Source organism: Petaurus breviceps, unplaced genomic scaffold (genome assembly GCF_028583685.1).
Source record: "Petaurus breviceps papuanus isolate PSGF00001 unplaced genomic scaffold, PetGlider_PUasm1.0 90417, whole genome shotgun sequence".
In the NCBI taxonomy this organism is placed as follows: Eukaryota; Metazoa; Chordata; class Mammalia; order Diprotodontia; family Petauridae; genus Petaurus; species Petaurus breviceps.
In genome coordinates, this window is record NW_027187245.1 from 446,160 (window position 1) to 468,593 (window position 22,434).

Here is a 22,434-nt window from a genome sequence, read left to right on the forward strand (position 1 = left end):
AATTGTAAGGACTTCCAGGCCTCCCAGTGCCATGAAAATTGTGAATGCTTCATTAATGCAGGCAATTCTAAAAGCCTACTTTGTTACAAGGAGACAGGTGGTACAAGCAAGAGTAATTTTAAACAAAGAACCCACTAGCCACCATTGAGTAAACTCCTTGGGAAAGGCAAATATCAAGCTGAAATAGTCAAAAAGAGCAACTAAATAAGATTGCAAAAAGGTATTTGTACTAAACAGTGATAAGAATAATGAGTTTAGAAAGAATGTTAGAAGAGAAACCAGGAACAAATATTATTTGGGGATTGATTACAACTGTGTGGAATCTCATCAAATCATCTTTGAAGATGTTCATTCAAAGGAATGAGTGATTCTATCTTAAAAGCCTTCAAAAATTCTCATAGTGTAAGAGAGAAATAGTCATAATCTCTTAGCTCTAGATATGGAAGATATCTTAGAGGCCATCTAGCCTCTATGAAGATGAGGAAATGGAGGCCCAGAGAGGTACTTGTACCTGACCTTTGGGTCAGTTCGGTTCCAGCCTCAGATACTTAACACCCACACACAAAAAAAAACTAGCCTTGTAACCTTGGGCAAGTTACTTAACCCCAATTGCCCTCCAAAAGACAAATAATAATAATAATAATATTGCCAATAATAAAGTTGTTTCCTATTTAAAAAAAAAAAACTACTTACAGATAATCAGGTAACAGAACCAGGAGTTGAACCCAGGTTTTCTGCCTATACAGCTCTAGCAATAGAACTCCTTCTGCTATATCATGTGGCCTCGATAAGATACCAGGTGGAGACTTCATGAGACATATTCCTAAATCATTACAACTTAAGTTTGTGTCTCTTTTCTAATAGGACAATATTTCTGTGAGAAAAGATATACTTTGAATGTGGGGATTGACTGAAAACACAATTCTAGAATTTGTGGGGAGAGAGTAACAATTTTTGTATTGGGATGCTTTTTACTCAACTGACTCATGTATAGCTATAAGGATCCCAGTATCTCCCCTTTGTATTTAGATAGAATTTCAACCTAAATCTGTATTTTTGCCTGCAAAAGTAATATGTGATTTTCCAAAACCCTGTAGACAAAATGTACTGGTGTTTGGATAATGGCTCTCCAGTAATGAACTGTGAAGGCATATCCAGCAATATGGTATAGCAAGTTGTATTCCTGTTCTAAAGACCTGGTTTGGATTCTAGTAGTGACACTCAATGCCCCTGTGCCATTAGGCAAGTCACTTCATTTCATTAGAATCGTTATTGCCCTCAAGGGGATTAGTCTAAATTACATCTAAATTTAGATTACCTTTGCAAATTATGCATTGCCCTTTTCCAAATTTAGAAAAAGTCACAGGTTAAATTACATGATTTAATTCATACAATTTAAGTTGTTGAATATAAAAAGATCAAGATTCTAAATTAAAATAAAAAAGATGCCTATCAAATGTAGCCTCCAGAATTTCTTTCAGTGTGAATTATGTTGCAAGATATTGGGCCTTAAGAGAAACATTTAAACACAAAATGCATTTGGCTTCCTTCTTATCTTATCTCAGGGATTAAAATTGTCAAATGAAATCTGTTAATATTGCTCCAGCTTCAATTATAAAACTGTAATCTTTGAATCAAGTTCAAACCACTGCAATTTTAGGTTCTCTTTAGGAGATGATGATATAGCAAAAGTGTTGGTTTTAGAGAGGGAATGCTTATTGATTGGCAGCAGAGGGTGAAGGAGAGAAATGTGCCCTCCACTAGAACGTAGTGTTTTCACATTACACTGTTACCAGAAATCCTTTGTCTTACCATTTCAGTTCCTAAAGTTAAATTTTTCTTACCTGAAAATTAAGCACTCTTGTATGTGGACATCCCCAACTAGCTTTCTTTACTTACACTAAAATTAGCCTGGATCTTTAGTAAAATAATGACTTTGGACTTCAGAATGTTAATAATTCATATAATTTTTAAAGTTTTAAAAGTGGAAAACACATACATATATTTCCTTCATTGAAGTCAAGTATACTTAAAAATCCAGAACTAACTACATGAAAATCTATCAAGTTAACTTCTCTTGCTACCAAGCTTATGTACAATTATGATCAAAGATAAGGGAAAAAATAAACAGAACTTGGAAAATGAAGGGACCTGGCTGGATAGAGAGGATAAAAGGCTAGTTTCTCGGGGAATTCATCAATGTCAACTTTTTAAGGGGGAAAAAACACAAAGAGTTCATCTAAACCCTAACCACTGGTTCCCAATCTTTCAAGTATGAAGATCCCTTTAAAGATGAAAAAATCACAGATGTCCTCAGTATGATGGTAACCATTCTATTAGTATTGGTGGACTGAGAAAATGACCAAAAGAAGGAATTTAATAACACCTTTCAGAGAATCTGTGAATCCTATCCTTGGAGTAATGATAAAAAGATACTCTGAATTCAGTAACACTTTTAATGAAGTGGAATAATATTAATCACTACATCCTCTACATACCTTTGAAACTTAGTAATCCAAATACATGAAAGACATTTATTCAGTCTACAGAAGGGATGTTCACTTATTTACCATACTGAGTCACACTGCCCATTTTTTGAAGCTAAAGATCAAAGCAATGGTTTTTCTTTTGCATACAAGGCTATATTACTACTTATTATCATTATAGCATTTCTCTACTGCTTACTATATGACAGGCAATATGCCAATCCATTTAAAAACATTATCTCATCTGGGTCTCACCACAACTGTAGGGGGAAGATGCTATTATCTCCACAGATGAGGAAACTGAGCCAAACAGCAGTTGTGACTTGCCCAACATCATACAACTAGTAAGGTCTGAGGCTGGATCTGAATTCGAGTCTTCCTGAGTGCAGGCCTAATGTTCCGTCCACTGTGCCATCTAACTAGCTGCCTGTGGTTCCTTCACAGCAATTCAGAATTTTCTAGTGAGGGCTGTGGCCTAGAGGCTGTGAACCATTGATAACAACAACAATAACAATGCTAAGTCTAGATAACTACAGCCATGGAGGGTATGTAAAATTAGAAAGTTAGTTTGGAATGGAGAAGTCCAACATCTTGGAAATTAGGGTTATTAAGCATTCTGGCAAAGACCCTAAGAAGGAATCACTTGGAGAGAAGAGCCCCAGCCTCAGCCTCAGTTTCCTACCACACTCAGTTGGAGGAGGAATTTCTTACCTTCAGTGGACTGGGGCCTATGCACTTTGTTATCAGCATTTTAGCAGTGATTTATGAAGGAGAATTCCTTGTTTTGAACAACTTCTCCCTAAGCAGGTCAAGTATTAAGTCCAATAATTAAGTTCAAATGAGTTGCCTAAGGCACATCAAGGTTAAATGCCTTGCACATGATCAGAAGTAGGCTTTGAAGCTAGATCTTCCTGACTATAATCCCAGCATCGTACCTACAATGGTCTATATGTCCCACTCACCTGCCCAATTAAAAAAATAACCATGGATTAATTAGCCATTTTGACCATGTCTATCCAAAGCACATATCAATCAGAATTATCTATCCTGAACTTTCTTTTGCTGGCTAAATTTCATGGTCAATAAATATGAAAAGAGAATATGAGACAGGAAGTGAAGACAGCTTAGAAGGTATAGAAGTGTTAATAATGATAACAATTAAAATATTTGCATGAGTATAAATACCTCCATGAAGGAGGCCTAAATCTCTGCAAATTCAGGCTCCTAAATTATTTATTAACAAAGAAGTGTTTCTTTGTTCCAATGCAAAGCTATAGGTCTTCTCCTATCTCTACCATGCCGATCAAATTGCCTTGCATATAGTATTTACTCAATGAATATTGATTAAATGAATGAATTAATTTTTGAACAGCATATCTAGAAAGAATATTTGTCTAATTCATTATATGAACCAATAATTATTTTATTTTGCATAGAAAATAATTGTTCCAGCCATTGGTTTATTGGCACTGTCATAATTGTGACCAATAGATTTCAATACTTTAGCCCTCCCATCATCTATTTAGAGCCTCATTTATTATGTCCCATTCTGTATTACCATAATGTTGGCTCTTGATAAAAAAAAATCATACTGTGTATTTACAGCATGACAGCAACAGCAAATAAATTCCCTCAAACCTGGGAGCTAATATTGTTAATGTCTTCTATTTAGCAAGAAGAGAATACAGCCCAGTGTAATCCAGATATTTTAACTATGTGACAGGCAACTAGTAGTATCTAAAAAGAAATAGGCTTTGACAAAAACCGAGTTTCAATTAGACATCTGTGGGCAGCTTTGTTCTTTTTACATTGTAATAGTAACTCGCTGAAACCAGCCATGGATAAGATTGAAGACAGCTCTGGTTATACAAATACCAACATAGGCAATACTGTCTTAATGCCCCAACTGATTCTCTCCCTTTTTGAATCCCATTTCAAATGACTTATTCCTCTTACTATCTTTAGGGGATTTAAACAGACAAAATCCTTTGATAGGCTGTGAGTAGCTCACTCTCTGGTTTATTTTTCACTCATTCTTGAGCACCATGGAGGCATATACTCATATATATACATATATATGTATGTATGTATGTATACACACACACACTAGCAGATAAAATACTTGGGGTAAAACATTTTATGGTATTGAGGGGTTGGTACAGATCCAGCCCAAAGACATTACCATGAGATGATGTTTTATAATGTTCCTTATGTTATCTTTCTATAGATAACATCAGTAGTTAAGGATCTACAGATACTATACATACATATAATTCTCGCTCAAATTGCCACTACCAACCTAAGTTCATTTTAAATTGTTATATCCTTTCAAGAAAATTTGTAATAATGACAAATTAATAACACACATAAAATTTTCATCCATGTTGGCAATGAGCATTGACTTATATCTGAATTCTTTCAGTATAAGATTACAGTATAAGAAGGACTGCAGTGATCCCTTATAGTTTGGGCTTGGGAATCCGTTTGCCCCTTGCAAAAGCAAGGCATCATGTTTGAGAACTTTTAGGTTCAGTGTTGCTTGTGGACATTCATTTTACACATAATAGAATTTGATTTAGAGTAAGCTACCAAGCAAGCATAATAGAGATATGATAGGTATTTGTCTTAGTTCTCTCTAGACATCAACCATTTATCTTACAGCTGAAGCCAGGAAAACATACTCATATTTTGAAATTAAATCATCCCCTCAAGAGTAGTTGCATAACTTTTCATAGTCACTTGCCATCTCTAATTCTTCTCTAGACTACAGGTTTATAATTTATTTGTACCTTTTGTTTCAACTATTATGTTGAAAAAGTTTCCTGAGGTCTATCTAAATGGAGAGAAGTGTGGCATAATGTATGGAGGGCTGGCTTTGGAATAAAAATGACCTGGGTTCAAGTCTTGCTGCTCAGCAATACCAGCTCTGTGACCATAGGCAAATGTTTTAACTTCTCATTATCTGAAGGAAATTCTCTAAGACTATAAATTATAAATAAATTCTATCAGTAGAGAGAGCTTCCACACCAGGAATTCCTTGTACTAATAAAACAAAATCTACATGACATCAATAAAATTATTTCTTGAATAATTAACCAAATGAACAAATGCACAAAATGGTTCCTTTTACTAAGGGGTAGAACAGAGGTGTGAGGTGTTTTCTTAAGGAAGTTTATTCTCAGGGGACAATATGTTCACAGCTAAGGATATTTGAAGGGGAATGATATTGTGTTTCACAATAGAGATAAAGTAATTCAACTTTTTTAAAGCAATCAGGGTTAAGTAACTTGCTCAAGATTACATGGCCAATTATTTCTGAGTGTGGTGCTAAGTATCAGAGCCCAGATTTGATCCCCAAGTCATCCCGACACTGGAGCCGGTGCTCTTACTCTCTGAGACACCTGGCCACCCCCCCCCCCCTTTTTTTTGCAATCCTCATACACACAGATCAAATCCCTGACCCAGCAAGTGATGACTTCACAGAATGATTTCATGACTTAACCAGTCCATGCTTCAATTATACAGTCAAGATCAGCAGCATGGTACAGGTGAGAGATGAACAATGAATTGTTTACTAAATATCACCTTGAATTTCCCTCATGAAAACAAGCTAACCAGTGTCCCAGTTTATTAACAGAAAATTAAGCTCTTCCCTGTAATGGAAGAATGTAGGAAGGGAAGAAGGGGAAATTCCTCAAAAATGAGGGGGTTAGAAATAAGATGTGATCCAAGAAGCTTAACCTATCATTGCTAATAGATAGTGTTGTTTCCTCCCCCACTATCACAGCAAAACCAAAGAAGTGAAACTAATATGCTGCCTTTGAGTAAAATTTAAAGCTGACTCAGTTCCTACATGATGAAAACAGAACAATTCTCTGGAGCTTTCTATAAACAATGCATTGATTTCTGCCAGTGTATAAAAGGCCTCAGAGCATAAGAACAAATGCCAAATATATCTGCCTTGTGGAGATGTGGTAAATATTTTTTTTCTATACATTAATGTCATCTCACTTAATTTTAAATATAGCCAGCAACTCATGGGTGCTAGATAACTATTTGACATGAAATCTCTTACATCATCATGTGTTCTAGATGACTTCCTTCTTCTTGGAATGCATAAATGAAAAGTGACTTATTAGTTGGGGAAAGTAGGAGTTAATGAATTGCAAATATGAATAATTTATGTAAAAGTGGTGTTGAAATGGTCCTGTGTGTTAGAGCCCTGCATATTTTCACTTTTTGAGATAGTGTGAATGCAAGAGTGACTGGCCAGATATGCTTTTTTGCCTTTTAAGTGAACCATGGAACAGTTCAACAATAGAGCAAAATGAGTAATTAGCTTCCTTTTCCTTGACAATGAAAGCTAGATGTGTTAATTTTTTAAAGGGTTAACAGATGACATTTTTTACTCTTACATAAATCAAAGTGGAGCCTACTCAAGGAAAAGCAAAATATCTTAACAAAAATGAGCAATATGCTATTTGGTCTTGAAAGAAAAAAGATGTGTGTGTGTGTGTACACATACATATATACAAATTTATGTTATAAGAAAATATATAAATTATATAAATATAGAATACAAATATAAGTTATATACATATAATTAAATATGGATGCCCTTCAAATCACACATGAAAATATGATCAAAAAGAAGAAATCAATGAAGCTGACATTTATGAATTGAACTTATCTATTAAAAACCATGTTAATAACTATATCAAAGCAGTCATTGTTTCAAAATTCCAGGGCAATATTAGGACTATTTTCTCCATTAGGTCATCTAGTTACCAATGAGAAGACACATAAGAGTTGCTCACCAAGCAATCCAAATCAGTCATAAAATTACTTCTTTTGGACATTTTTTTGGCCAAATTAGTCACAAGGCAATGATGTTAGTTTCTCAATGAACAAGTATTTTGACAGCCAAATTAAATATGCATATATATGAAACAGCCAGAGTTGGACTGATTCTGTCAGGCTATCTAGTGATGAGATTTAAATACATGTGCATATTCTTGACTGATTCTGAGTCCATCTCATCACTTTAATGTATGTCTTATAGTGCCGTATCATGTACTTAATGATAAATGTTGGCCTCATAAATATTCTTCTCCACCTTAAGATGACTGTTTTTCTGCTCCTCCCTAATCCTTCCCTCTTTCTCATTTCAGAATATTAACACCCTTCCTTTCCAAAGCGAATTTCTTCACCTGTCTTCCACATTCCATTCCTTTTATGGGGCTGGAAGTCTCCATTATCCTCTCCTACTAGCAACTTTCCATTTTTCCTTGACTGACTTCTTCCCTTCTACCTTCAAATGTGCCCAGGTTTCCCTCCCTGCCATCATCTTGAAAAGAACTTCTCCTTGCCCTTGATCCTGTCTTTGGATAAATGGTTACCTCCATTTCGCATAAACAAGAAGGGAAGAGAACAAGCATTTATTAGATGTTTGCTGTATGCCAAACATTGTGCTAAGTACTTTACAAATATTATATCATTTGATCATTCAATCACTACCTACTTGCTCCTTCACCCCAATCTGGACTTCTACTTCCTACCCCTCTGCTTAAATTGCTTTCTGGTACAGCACCAGTGACCAAATCCAAAGCTAGTCTCTCATTTCTCTACATTTGGGATATCTGAAGCATCTGAGACAGTTGATGACCTTCTGAATATTCCTTACTTCCTTGGACTTAGTTGTACAACATTATTTAGTGCCCTCCTTCTGTCTTATTCATTGATTCTGCTCTGTTTCATGTTCTGGATCCTTCTTTTTCTCTATTCAATGTCAGCATATCCCAATGTCCAGTGTTAGGAACTCTGTTTTCCTCCAACATTATCTCTCTTGAAGGTCCTATTCATTCTCTGATTCAACTATAATATGAATACAAATGGGTCATAGGGTTAGGGAGTAGGCCTCTGATTTTGTTGGTATAGGAAATCAATGGCTTTCTTCTACTTCTCGAATCACATAAAATGAGGGATCAGGGGAATCAACATCATTCTTAAAATGAATACTTATCTAGAAATACAAATTTTTGTATCCTCCAATTTGAAGTATATTTTATTATTTAATGATTTTTTAAAACTTGAACCTAAAATAAGCTTTTTTATGAACCACTAGATAATACTGTTAAAAGAAAGTTTAAAAAAAGCTCTTTCCTTTCCATGTACCAGGCCAATTTGTAAGGGGGAAAGAATGGCACCATTCCATTTTCAGGGTCTACTCCTAGGATTTCATGTGGAAAGAAAAATCATTTTTTCTTCCATGAAATAAAAGAAACCACTACCATAGTTCATATTTCACACACAAATAAGATCAGTCATAGTCTGAACACTAGATAAGGCAGATATAGCACATATTTAAAGCATTTTCCCAGGAGGATTCATTTTAATTGGAACCCAAGATGTATTTTTTTTCAGTCTTCATTTATGGACCTTAGAATTAATTCTATCAGAGAACCTGAAATATTTTATGAGCTATTGGTCTTCCATCCCTATAAGACAACAGACTGTGAAGGACTTTGGCAAGTATAAAGTATGGCACAACACATTGCGAAGGACTTTGGCAAGTAAAAAGCAATGCACAAACATAAGAAATCCATAGCAACATATGATCCTTTTACTCTTCCCTTAACCTTTTGTTCTACCTATCCTTCTAAGAATTTTAGACAACCTTTACAAAAAGCCCATTTCCCCAAGCCATCATGGCAGATTTTATCCTTCTAAACCTTGAGGGCTGTTAAGATTTCATCCAACAGTTAAACAATGTAGGATAACTATTACTATATTCTTATCATGATAAAGAAATACAGCTTCGCTCCAGGTAACACCCATCTCCATTTTAACAGGAAGTGAAATACTTGATGCTTGTAAAAATGTTAAGTCCTTTGTAAATGCTGAATGAAGCTGATGACTTTTCTTGTCTCCTGAGGTCAAATATATAGGGGATGCAACTCCAAGAAAGTCAAAATGTCAATAAACGTTCCTTGTTAGTCATTTGTAGCAATTTTCATTCAAAGCATAGACCAAAGATAAAGGGCTAGCTGAGTAACTCTATGGCAGCCTTTTAGGCCTGCCACTGGAAACCCCCCCCCCTTTTCTACGCCAAATCTGTATGGCTCATTTTAGTTTTTTCTTTTCATGGAGCAGACTAGATATTTGCTTTCTACAAAGGTGTCAAGCACAAGAACCTTTAAAATTTGCTTTGCAAACTCTGTCCCTTGTGGATAGGAGAATATAATTTCTCAGTTTTCAAGGTAAATCTGCCATGCTATGATTCAGACATTAATTACATTTGCTGATCCCTGATTTTTCACTATCTGTTCCTATGCTCACAAAATGGATAATTATGACTTTTAGTATAAGAAGGAAAAAAGATGATTTTGAATGGGGACAGTCTTTGTATGATGACATTTATATGAACATGCATTATAACCATAGCCAGAAATTCTTTTATTATTTGAAGGAATCATACCACAGGATTTGTTCTTGGTCAAAAGTGCTCAAATTTGTGGTCTTCACCTCTTGATATGGTCAACAAATGTTTCTGCTTAGCCTTGATACTTGAGTACATCACATGTATATAAAATGTAATAGGGCATGAAACCTTGGGAAGTTGTTCTAATATTTGGTGAAAAATTAAACATGAGCCCCAAAGATAAGTGATCAAAGAATAAGACTACTATTAAGAAGAAATGAAAAAAATTCTCTAAATAAGAAAAAAGAAACATTCAAGTTAAACAGTTCTGAGGTTTCACTTCCTATCCATCAAATTGGCAAAGATGACAAAAGATGGAATAAATGAATGCTGGATGGGATGTGGGAAGAAAAGTATATTCATAGTCTATTACTAGATGTGTGAATTGGTATAACAGCTCTGAAAAATAATGTTCAATTATATGACAAAAGTCATCAATTTGTTCATATCTTTCAACCCAAAGATCCCATTATTGGGCATAAACCCCAAGAGAGTCAAAATAAGAAAGGTCCTCGATGTTCATAACAGCATTTTCAAGGTTAAGAAGAAAGTGAAAACAAAATTGATGGTCATCAAAAGAATAGCAGCACAAATTGTAGCATATGAACATAATAAAATATGATTCCTCTATAAGAAATGACAAATATGAGGAATTCAGAAAAACCTATTACCCGATGCACAATATCCAGAATAATAATATGTACAATGACTACAGTACTCAAAACAAAAAACAATTCTAGAAGGCAGCACAATTCAAACTAAACATTATGACTGACATTGGTCTGAGAGAACAGATGAAATACTCTCATTTTTGCAGAGGTTTATGGGTACTACTGGAACAGAGTGATGCGTGCGTGCACATTTAGGTGTGGTCATTCCACTGATTTTGTTTATCTGTTTCTCTTTGTTAGAAAAGGAGGGCTCAGGGGTGGCTAGGTGGTGCAGTGAATAGAGCACTGGCCCTTGGAGGACCTGAGTTCAAATCCACCCTCATACATTTAACACAAAAAACTGGCCGTGTGACCTTGGGCAAGTCACTTAACCCCAATTGCTCCTCCAAAAAGCAAAAAAAAAGGAGGACTCAGTGATACAGGTGGGTTATTTCAGGAAAATGTGGTATAGAAAACAAAGGCATCAATAAAACCTCAAAAAAAAGAAAAATGATGAGGCAAAATCAGCAAAAAGGATTATGTAGGAGGAAGTCATGTGTCAAATATGATGTCTGATACTTTGAAATATACTGAGATATATTTACTTCTTTGGGTGGTATGAGGCTACAGAAACTGTAGAGGGTGAACGCTAGATTCAGCAGTGGTTCAACACAGTTATACAGGACCAAACAATCTTTATAAAGCAATTCTGGAAACATCAGTGAGTAGTCATGCAAACACCAACACAAGGAGTTCAAGCTGTCATTAGGAGTGCCATGATGCCTCTATGCCTAGCTAATCCTATTCAAGCTCCTAGCAGGGGAGCCCAGGTTATTTTTTGACACCAGGAAGTAGAGAATTCTGTTGGAGTAGGGTCCATCAGGCAAGATCCTTCTCTGCTCAGCCTCCAATTTTCTTGGAGTTCTCAACAGTTAGGATTGGGTCTATCATGGAAAGGTAATTATTACTAGGTGTGCCAAGGAGGAAGTAAAGAAGATAACAGCAAAGGAAATTATATGAAGCAATGATGAAGGGGAAGAATTGCTTAGGGAAAAGGCAGGTAACAGAGAGGAGAAAGAAGCCAATGACATATTGTAATTGAAGTATTAAGCTTCTTATTATCTGAAATATAACAGCATGAAGGAACTAGCCTCAAGATCAAGTAACAGGAGCGAAGAAAGTGTTCATGGTTAGAACTGAAGAAGAGCAGACAGGATTTTTTCCAGGTACAGTTTAAACTAGATGGTTTAGGAAGTCTCTTCCAACTCAGGTTATGTGAATTAGGGTATTTCCAGACATTGCATGACAAAACTGATCACTTAACCACTCTATCTTACATATTTGAAATTCCAAAAACTGATACTATTTCACATTTACAACATTTTCTGAACATACTAGCATATACCACTTATATTTTATGTCAGGGACTAGTATTAATATGTCTTCTTGGTTCTTCTTACAGACTAAATCATATCTAGAAGGGTCAGAAGCAAACTTTGCCTCAATTTTCCAAGGTAGGGCAGTTACTAATTAGCAGATTGGTAGATTGGGACTCCTATCATGTGCACTTTGACAGAATCAATCTCAAACTTCCTAATTGGATTGAAAACCTTCAAACGCTGACATTTCCAGGTATGGATGGACTCTTGCCTTCTCAACTCCCCTTTTTTTTAACCATGTGAAGAACAGTTTGGAGGAGTCCGTTTTTTTATAGTCAATGCTGACCCTCTATTCACATTGTCATTGTAAGATTTAATTGCTACAGTCATCTCTGTGTAGAACCTGCATACTGATGGGGTATGCCTTTTCTATTAGGTTCGAAATATAGCAGCTGATGTAAGTTTCTACACACTGGCTTTTTACTAAGTATATTGCTGGTATACAATAATATCCTCATTATGTACTGAGTCCTTTGTCCATCAAGAATGTATTTTCTATTTTTTTCATATATCTGCAGAATTTCTGGTATGGCATGATTTAAACTATAGCTTAACATTATGACTTGCCATTATTCTTCCACAATAAGTATTATAATACAGACTAAAGACTTCATATCTGTCATGGGTTTTGTGTTTCTTTCCTTTTCAGTGAGTGGAGAATAGGGTACAGGGGAAAGAATCTGGAGCTAAAAATAAAATAAAATTGAATGAAATAAATGGACTAAATTTTCTACATTCAATCACTCAACAAGCATTCATCAAACATCTACTGTGTGCCAGGTGCTGGTGAAATAAAAACGAAAATGAAACCTGTGCTTTCAAGAAGCTTTCAAGAAACACATAAGTAAAGTATATGGAAAATATTTACAAAGTATATACAAGGTAATGGGGAAGTACTAGCAGACAGAGTTGATCAAGAAATCTGGTGCTTGAGGAAGCCAGAGATTTAAAGGAAAGCAGAGACTCTGAGAAGTGAAGGAGAGGAGGCACTGCTTTCCAGTCATGAAGGAAAGCCTGGACAAAAGCACAAAGAAAATGAAATATTCTGTGTGGAGCAGAACGAGAAGGCCAGTTGGGCTGATCTACAAAACGTGTGAATGGGGAAGAATGTATAAGCTCAGAGCGTTAGTTTAGATTCCGGACTGAAAGGGTTTTAGATGACAGAGGGGAAGTGAGAAGTGAAAGGTGATTCTGATGTTATCAGCTTGGGGGACGAGAAGGACTGTGGTGTCCTTACCAGAAGAAGGAAAGTTCTAAAGAAGGACGAGTTTGGGTGAAAAGATGAGTTTGGCTTTTGTCTTACTGAGCCAGAGATGGAGATGTGATATCCAATTTTAAAATGTCTAATAGTTTGTGTGCAATCTGGGACTAACCTCAAGAGTTAGATTAGGATGCATGTATAGATCTGGGACTCATCGACATTAAAATGGTTATGGAATGATGAGAGCCAATGAGATTACCAAATGACAGAATGTAAAGAGAAAAGAGGGTCCAAGATAGAATTTTGAGTTCTACCCACAGTTAGTGGGTATGAGCACTTAGCACAGCGCCTGGCATGTAGTAGGTGCTTAATAAAATGCTTGACTTGACTTAAAAGGAGTATAAAGATCCAGGAAAGAAGACTGAGAAGGATATCATAAAGGTAAGAGCACAACCAGAAGAAAGCAGTGTCATGAAAACCCAGAGAGGAAAGAGAATTTAAGAGAGGGTGGCCAAACAGCGTCAGTTGCTAAAAAGAGGCCAAAAAATATGAATATCAAGAAAAGGTCATTCAATATAGCAATGAAGAAACCATTGATACTTTGGACAGAGCAGTTTCAGCTAAGTGTTGAGGTCAGAAAACAGATTTCAGAAGGTTAAAAAGAATGAGAGTAGAGGAAATAGTAGAACTCTGTAGATGAGAAAGGGAGGGGAGAAATAGAATGCCAGCGATGGTGAGATCTAGTGAGAGGTCTTTCAAGGATGGGAGAGATTTGGATGTATTTGCAGGCATTTTATATAGCATCAAAAACAGCAAAATAAGTGATTTTCCCTCATCCCATATCTCATTTCTTTTAGTTCAACAAAATATTTGCAGCTGGGAATCACTTTCAGAGATTAAGAAAAATGTAAAAAACAAACACTAGTTTCTTCTTCGTAACTAACTTATAATCCATCTTCAGAATGATGCTTCTCAAAGAGTATAAATCAAGCTTTTTATACATTTATATGTTTTTATATCTGTGCTACGAGATCTTTTAAAGTCTCTTAAGAGTCAAACATACAAAGGTGTACACCACAATCTTGATGTCCACCATGATTTTCTGTTGTTAAAAAAGCCATTAGAAAAAAATCTTCTAGATAAGAATTAAGAAATAAGAGGGAGCTGACACTTTAGAACAATAGAGAGTGAACATAGACCCACTACACATGGCATTCAACCCCATGGAAATAACCTTTTCCCTTTAGGTTTTCTTTAGAACAGGGCTTTCTGATGCAAAACCTATCTGAAGGTCCAGTTGTCTTTTCCTACACTATTTCAGCAGATCTACTCTGGAAAAAAGGCAGAATTCCTAGAACTGCAATAAGAATTCGCACTGAAGCAAACATTTCAGACCATTATGTGACTGACAAAAAAAATTCACCTTGTGGTAGAGTCGGATCATACATATGATCTGCAATTAAAGTTTTAAAAATCATCAGTGACCCATTTTCATAATTTCTTTCAACTTGATAGACTGGCTCAATTTAGGGAAGAGGGAATTTGCTCTTCCTTTTAAATGCTATTATCTTATCAAATACAGTTTTTCAAAGCTTTTCTGTACCACCTGTGAGAGAGAGAGACTGGGATTTTTTTAGATTCATTATAGCTTAAACACAAGGAACGAAAAGCTCAACTCAAGGTATGACTTCCACTGGAAGGAACAAAATATACCAAAGAAGTCTGTGTTTTGACTTCATTAAGAAAACAATAAAATAAATGGAAACAACTGCATCCATGTGTGAATTCCAATGCCTAGTATAAATCAACCTTGACATATTTCTTCTCAAATACAGACATATAAAGTAGCTATTTTAATTAATTCCCTAGTCTTTAGATTTATAATAAATGTAGTCACACTCATTTGTCCTACTTTCCCTCCAAATATACCACACAAAACACACTTTGCATCAAAAAAAAATCTCAGTGAAGAATGGATCTTAAAGGATATTGACTATTTCTCATCAATACACAAATACTAGGAAGAGTGACTAGAACCATGCATCATTTATGCATTTCACTCTCTGCTACCAAAATAAAAGCAAAGTATATGTCTACATTTCTCTTTCTAGTCTTATTTTCTCCACATTATATGAATTAGGAGAGATTTCCATGAGCCAAAGTAAGATAATGAGTTTCTGCTCTGAAAATGGCACTCTCATTTCTTTGGGGGAAAACTATCTTGCCCACTTTTAAAAGACCCTTAGGCTTTGTAGCTTCATCCAAGTAAGGACTGAAGTTGCAAACTCCATTAGCCTTACAAGTCACTTATCAGATCCTGAAAAACTTTATTGCTCAGCACATGGTCTTGATAACTTATATTCCTGTGTATCTCATAGGGCCGAGGACAATACCATAACCCCTCTTTGTTTTTCACAAATTGTTTAACAACATTCTACATTAACACAGGAAGTACCATACTGCCATCTACAGACAGGACTGACCCTAATTCCACATAAAATTTTCCCATAGCTCATAGTTCATTCCAATTCTCTATGTCTAATGTCAGTTCACCACAATCTATAGGTGGCAATACTTGAGAGCTTTTAATCTTTTCAGACCAGACAGATGTATGATACTTTGGCTTAAGTAAAAACATTTTTTTAAAAAAGTAAAGGAAAATACCAAATTCATCTAGGAATTTGGGGTTACCTGTCGGGGGTGAATGGTGGCAGTAGTCTTGATGGTTCCTTGACAGCTACAGTCAGAAATGCTGTATGGATCTGAGCTGCTAGAGGAACATTTGGAAAGAGAGTCACAGCCCATCACAAAAGTGTTGTCCACGGGCAGCTCCTGGATGCCATGGTGCTTTGAATGCACGGGAGTCTCAGGCTCAATCTGGAAGGCTGGCTGAGGAGATGTCGCTTTGTAGTGTTGGGCCAAATCAGGGCCATCAGGCTTAAAAGTAGAAGAATGGGTACCCCAGTTGTACCTTTCCATGGTGTCTTCCTCGATATCAATGACAGCATCTAAGGAGGTAGTGACCTCTTCATCATTATCTAGATCATCAGTCCCAGATTCGGCAAAGGTGACAAGGTTAAGGATGACACTATTAGTGCCACTGTTGTCATTTGCACTAAGAGTTATTGTCTCGCTGTTGTTTGGATTTGGAGTAACCCATTCTGAATTCTGCTTTCTTCCAGGTTTGAGGCGTGGGAAATGGCGGCAACGTAAAATTGCGGCAATAACAATGATCAGGACAGCAGTCATGGAGCCAGAAATTATGGCAATGATGTACTTGATATAGTCTACGCTGGATGTGCTTGCAACATCAGTCTTTTCAACATTCCGGATCACTGATTTTCCCCGATTTCTGCGTAGTAGCTCGTCAACGAAAGAAGAATTGTGCAGAGAATCATTCACAAATAGATTTAGTAGTATTTTGCTGTTCATAGAGTCAGGTTGGCCTAAGTCCCTAGCTTTGATCAACAGCTTGTGTAAACCTTGATCTGCAGGAACAAATCTTGATTTCAGGGTTATGTTCCCTGAAGCTCCTTCCACTTCGAATAATTTCTTTTTGTTTCCTTCTTCAATTTGGTAACGGATTTCGGCATTCATGCCAGTGTCCTCATCAATAGCCATCACTACATACAGAAGTGTGCCAATTTCTGTAGCTAGTGGTACAAACTCGAAAGTGTAGTTAGTAGGAGGGTAAATGAAAACTGGCTTGTTGTCATTAATATCAACTACATTTATGGTGACCTTGGCAGATGAAGATCGTGGCACCCTGCCTCCATCTGTGGCCATTACTACGAAAGTGTAAGATTCTTGTTTCTCTCTATCGAAAGATATATTGGGTCGGATGACTCCATTTATTGAATCAATGATGAAACTACCGTTGTTATTTAGAATAGTTAGAGTGATAACTCCATTTTCTCCAGCATCAGGATCAGTTATAGTGATGAGTCCCACTGTGCCATGCTTGGGCAGGTTTTCTGGGACATAGAAGTTGTATTCACTATGGGTGAAAGTAGGGCTGTTGTCATTCTGATCAAGGACTGTTACAGTCACTGTAGCATTGGACTGCAGGTGAGGTACCCCATTGTCCCTTGCAGTGACTGTGAAGGTGTATTTGTCTTTCTTTTCTCTGTCTAGTTGCTCCACTGCTGACAGAATGCCTGTACGACCATCCAGGCTGAAAGCAGAGGGGCGATCACCAGCTATCAGGTAAGTGATCTCTCCATTCTTTCCAGTGTCTGCATCTGTTGCACTGATTTTTGTCAGTTCAGCGCCAGGAGCATTGTTCTCGAGGACAGAAATCCCTATGCTGGACTGGCTGAAGATGGGTGCATTGTCATTTTCATCTTTGACTTTGATAATAACTGAAGTAGTGTAATTCAAAGGGGGTTTGCCGGCATCTGAAGCCATCAGTTTTACTTCATATTCTTTTATAGCCTCATAGTCTAGGAAAGAGGAAGTCTCCATCAGGTATTGGTTTTCAAAAACCGGCTTTAATCGGAAAGGAACGTCATTCTCTGTGAAACAGGTCACTCTCCCATTACGGTCAGCATCTTTGTCTATTACTGTAACGACAGCAATTTTGGTATTGAGCCCAGCATTTTCTGACAAGTACACAGTCCCATTGACAGTATTGATGATGTATCTAACGTCGATTACCGGGAGGTTGTCGTTGACATCTGTGACATTGACTATCACCATGGCCCTAGCTGGTAGTGAACCTCCATCACTTGCTGCAACCATCAACTTGTGAATAGGTGCCTCCTCCCTATCCAAGGGCTCCTTGACAGTAATGAGGCCAGTGACATTGTTGATATCGAAAAGCTTCTTAGCAAGATCGTTGATCAGATCGCTGAAAAAGTAACGGATCTGGGCATTTGCACCCACATCAGCATCAGTGGCACGGAGTTGATAGACTGAAGAGCCCACAGGAGCATTTTCAGGGATGGAGACTTCTACCTCTGTCTCCTTAAAGACGGGACGGTTGTCATTCAGGTCAATCACAGAAACTTGCAAAATGGCTGTGCTGGACTTTGGAGGTGAACCACCATCTTCGACTTTCAATTTCATTACATATGTGTCTCTCTCCTCCCGATCCAGCTCCTTTTGGACAATTAGTTGGGGCCATTTTTCTCCCTCAGGTGTTTCTATGACATCAAGCCCAAATACCCCTAAACCCTGGAAGACAAGAAGATATGAAGATTTTTATTGTACAATTATGTTTTAAGGAGTCCAATATAGTTTCATTAGACAAATAGTCAAGGCAGTCCAATAAAATAGAAAGAACACAAGACAAGTATTTAGGAGATCTGGACTCTAGTCTATCATTCTAGCTCCTAGTGAAGAAGGGGAATATTGAGTAGTCATTTAACCTTTTTAAACCTTGGTTTCCTCATCTTTGGGCCTGTCTCCTCATCTGTAAAATGAAAGAATTGATTTAAAGCTGTATCCCTCAAATCAAACCACCAAAGAATGGCAGAATCCCTAGTCTCTATTGAAAATGCGAAGATGGCTCTCAAGGAGTGGGAAACAGGAATCAAGGCAAAGAAGAGATCCAGGAGGAGGAGGAGCAAGATGTAAGGGGAAGGAGGGAGAGGCATCATTAGGTTAAGTTTAAAGGCATAAAAATATAAGGACTTCTCTTTTGTGGACTGCTTCTGATTCCTGGACCAGTATTTAGGAAACCCCTGAACTAGATAACGCAATGCTTAAAGTCTAGAATTCTGAATGTGCACACACACACATATATACACACACAAATACACAGTGTATATATACCTATGTGTGTACGTATATACATATGTGTACATGTATACATATGTGTATATATACATATATATATATAACTAAAGATTATGAGAAAGCTAAAGGTACATGGTATTAACAAAATTATCAAAAATTTAATTTCATGTGAAGAATAAAATAATCCAAAAGGAATTATAGCAAATTTAATTAAAATGTTAAAAGTTCTACCATAATTCTTTACTCTCTATGATTGTCATTACCATTAAAAACGTCATGCAACTACACAAACATTTTGTTGCATTCCAATAAAAATACTTTTAATCAAAATATCTTGTTGGTTAATTTGTCATCAAAACCTACTATTCGAAAGGAACCACATTAAACAAGAATTTCCCAACAATTCCTATAAACTGTCACAGTACTTTGTGCCCCTTGTAGACTTTCACCCTTTTTCTAAGTGCATTTGTATTTCCATCCTACTGTCCTTTCTATATTGTAAGGACCTAAAAGGCAGGTACTATGCCATCACTATCTTTAGTTACTAGCTTAGGGCCTCAAATATAGTAGATCCGCAATAAATGTTTGCTTAATTGAACTGGTAGAATACTTTAATTTTTGTCCTTTTCCACCCATCTAATCAATATGGTACCATCACAGAATTTTCAAGATGGAAAGGACCTTTGATGTCATTTAGTCCAACTCCCTCATTTTCCATATAAGGAAAGATTTGGTGACTTGCTAATTAGTGGCAGGATTAGAACCAGAACCCAGGTCTGTTTCAAAAAATCTTTTACAAAATCATAGAACACACATCTGGAGGATAGATCATTTAAACATATAATCTTTGATGCAAGAAAATATATCCACTTGATTCTGTACATCATATAATCTGGATAAGATATATAATTTCTCCACCTCCTCTTCACATCCAAAATAATAACTTTTTAAAAATTTTGGTCAGGACCTACCTGTGGTGTCCTTGGTGTAAGGAACTTTCATGAGGAAACTCCCTCTCATCAACTCTTTCATAGTTTATAATCTTTGAGAAATGATGAAGACTCTAGCTTACAATCTTAGCAAATTGACTAAGGTGCTAGGAGATAAAGTGACTTGCCTAGAGCATGTTGTCCAGCATGTGGCAGAAGTGGAGTTTTGTTCTGACTCACAGGCTGACTCTATTCACTATGCTAAACTGCCCTGATGATAACATTGAGGGTAAAAAAAGGACTATAGAGAAGAATTTCTTCGGGACAAACCATGCAAAGTTTAATTCCCAACTAGTTTAGAGTAGGCACAAGAAACCTAGAATCTCTGAAGAGTCAAATGGCTTGATTCAGTAAATATTTTTCACTCAATGCCCACTGGGTCACAGTTTAGAAAGGTACATATAAAGATCAACTATTGACAGGACACTGATTTTGACTTTGAAGATGAAGATGGGCAAAGCTGAGGATGAAGACAGAAGATGAGAGAGGGACATTGAGATATGTACTAAATGAGTGATTTATTATTTTGGATATTTTTTAAAAATTCCCGAATAGTCATTTGTGGTCAAAGAAAAGAAGTGCTAATATGGCAACAAAATCGGCTATTGATCTGTAATTTGTGGACTGGCCCTACAAATTGTATTCATCTATGGTTAATTCATTATAATATTATGCCAAGATTTCATACAAGATACTACAAAATGGAAATTCAAATGAGATGTTGCTTCTTCAGGAAGTATTAGAATGGCTAAACACATTCAAATTTTATTCTATATTCTATTATCTGTTTTTCTTCAGTGTATCAGTAGTCCGACACCTGCCTGGATCTCTTGCTATACTTAGGTCTTTGGTGGCATTAACAAAGTTCCAAATACATGATATAACTCAATTGTGCTTTAAACATTTAAATAGGATCATATATGCCTTGATGAAAGTACTGGATGTTTATTATGAAATTGAAAATGATGCTCCCCAAACATAAAACCCTCAGCTTTCCTTTCTTTCTTTTTTGAAATCTGCATATAAGCTAACAGATGTATATTGGCTGTTTTGGCATTACCTCACAAACTAAAACAGGCACTCTATACAGACTTTTAATTCATGTAAACTCGTTGCCAATTAGCATAACTTTAAATGCAATAAATGACAAGAGGCAAGTTTTTCTTTTAAATGATGCTTGGAAATCTGCCTTGGGAACTTTCCTACTACATGGCAAATGAGAAATTTACCAAATTGAAATATATTATATTGAAAATGGAATTTTCAGAATAGATTATATGGAGAGTCTCATCGCCAAAACACTGACTGTTTTAGTTGCCATTTTAAGTTACCATAATTTTTTGTTTTTATACTATCTTGATAGAATTCTATGAACCTATTCATCCTTTGTTATTGTTGTTTAGTTATTTTCAGTCATGCATGGCTCAAGTGGTTTGACATCAAAAAGGGATATGGTTTTATCAATGAAAACAACACTAAAAAAGATAGATTGCCATCTGCTTTGCAGTTGCACCCTGAGGAAGATGGGACCTTTCTATTTGCCTTGCCATGAAAAACTCTTATATGCCTTATTTCTCCCCATTAGAATGTAAAGTCTGGGAAAGCAGAAGTTATTTAGCTTCTCTATTTGTATGTCTAATGCTTAACATAGCAGTTGGCACATCATAAGTGTTCAATAAATACTTTTTTTAATCCTTTCATTCAAAAATTCAAATAGAAATTCAGTATCAAAATATTGACCTAGTTTTCTTTTTATTGGCATTATTTCCATCTTGCAATTCTGTTTAATGATTCCCCCAAAAAAGTTCAGCTGTTTTAATTGAATTCATTTCAATTCAATAATAGGTATTAAGTGCCTACTAAGTACCAGAAAGTTAGAGTTTATCTCTATGCTTGAAATTTTTGATATTTCATGGTCCAAAGAAATTCAACATTGTGTGGGGAATAAATTCTTCTAATTAAAAAAATAAAACCAAACTTCAGCATGCTTAGACTGTGAATTTCACTATTGTAATGAAAAGAAACAGATTCCAACTTTGCCATCACACCACATACAGTGTGGAGTTTCCTGTATCATAAAGATAAGAGTGACTGCATGCAGCTTTCCTTGTGAAAGCATACAAACATGCTATTTTCTTGTCTGTGACTGGCACAGAAAACCTGAAATATATTAAATTTAAGCAATGAAGATGAAATTGAAGTGGCTATGTGGCACAATGAATAGAACACCGGCCCTGGAGTCAGGAGGACCTGAGTTCAAATATGGCCTCAGACCTTAAAATAAAAGTAGCCATGTGACCTTGGGCAAGTCACTTAACCCCAATTACCCTACCTTCCCCTCTCCAAAAAACCAAAAATAAATTAATAATTTGGGGGCAGCCAGGTGGTACAGTGAATAGAGCACCAGCCCTGAAATCAGCTGTGTGTCCTTAGGCAAGTTGCTTAACCCC

The 22,434-nt window shown here is 36.3% G+C and overlaps 1 protein-coding gene across 7 annotated transcripts in view; it reads right to left on the reverse strand.

Moving 5' to 3' along the window:
* Positions 1 to 22,434, reverse strand: part of LOC138177479 (protocadherin-11 X-linked-like) — a 482,211-nt gene that overhangs the window by 384,507 nt on the left and 75,270 nt on the right. For all 7 annotated transcript variants that reach the window (XM_069108666.1, XM_069108660.1, XM_069108664.1 and 4 more), the window contains one exon: positions 15,948 to 18,431. In XM_069108666.1, coding sequence (XP_068964767.1) covers positions 15,948 to 18,323 — 2,376 coding nt within the window. In that variant the 5' untranslated portion in view covers positions 18,324 to 18,431. The remainder of the gene's footprint in view (positions 1 to 15,947; positions 18,432 to 22,434) is intronic.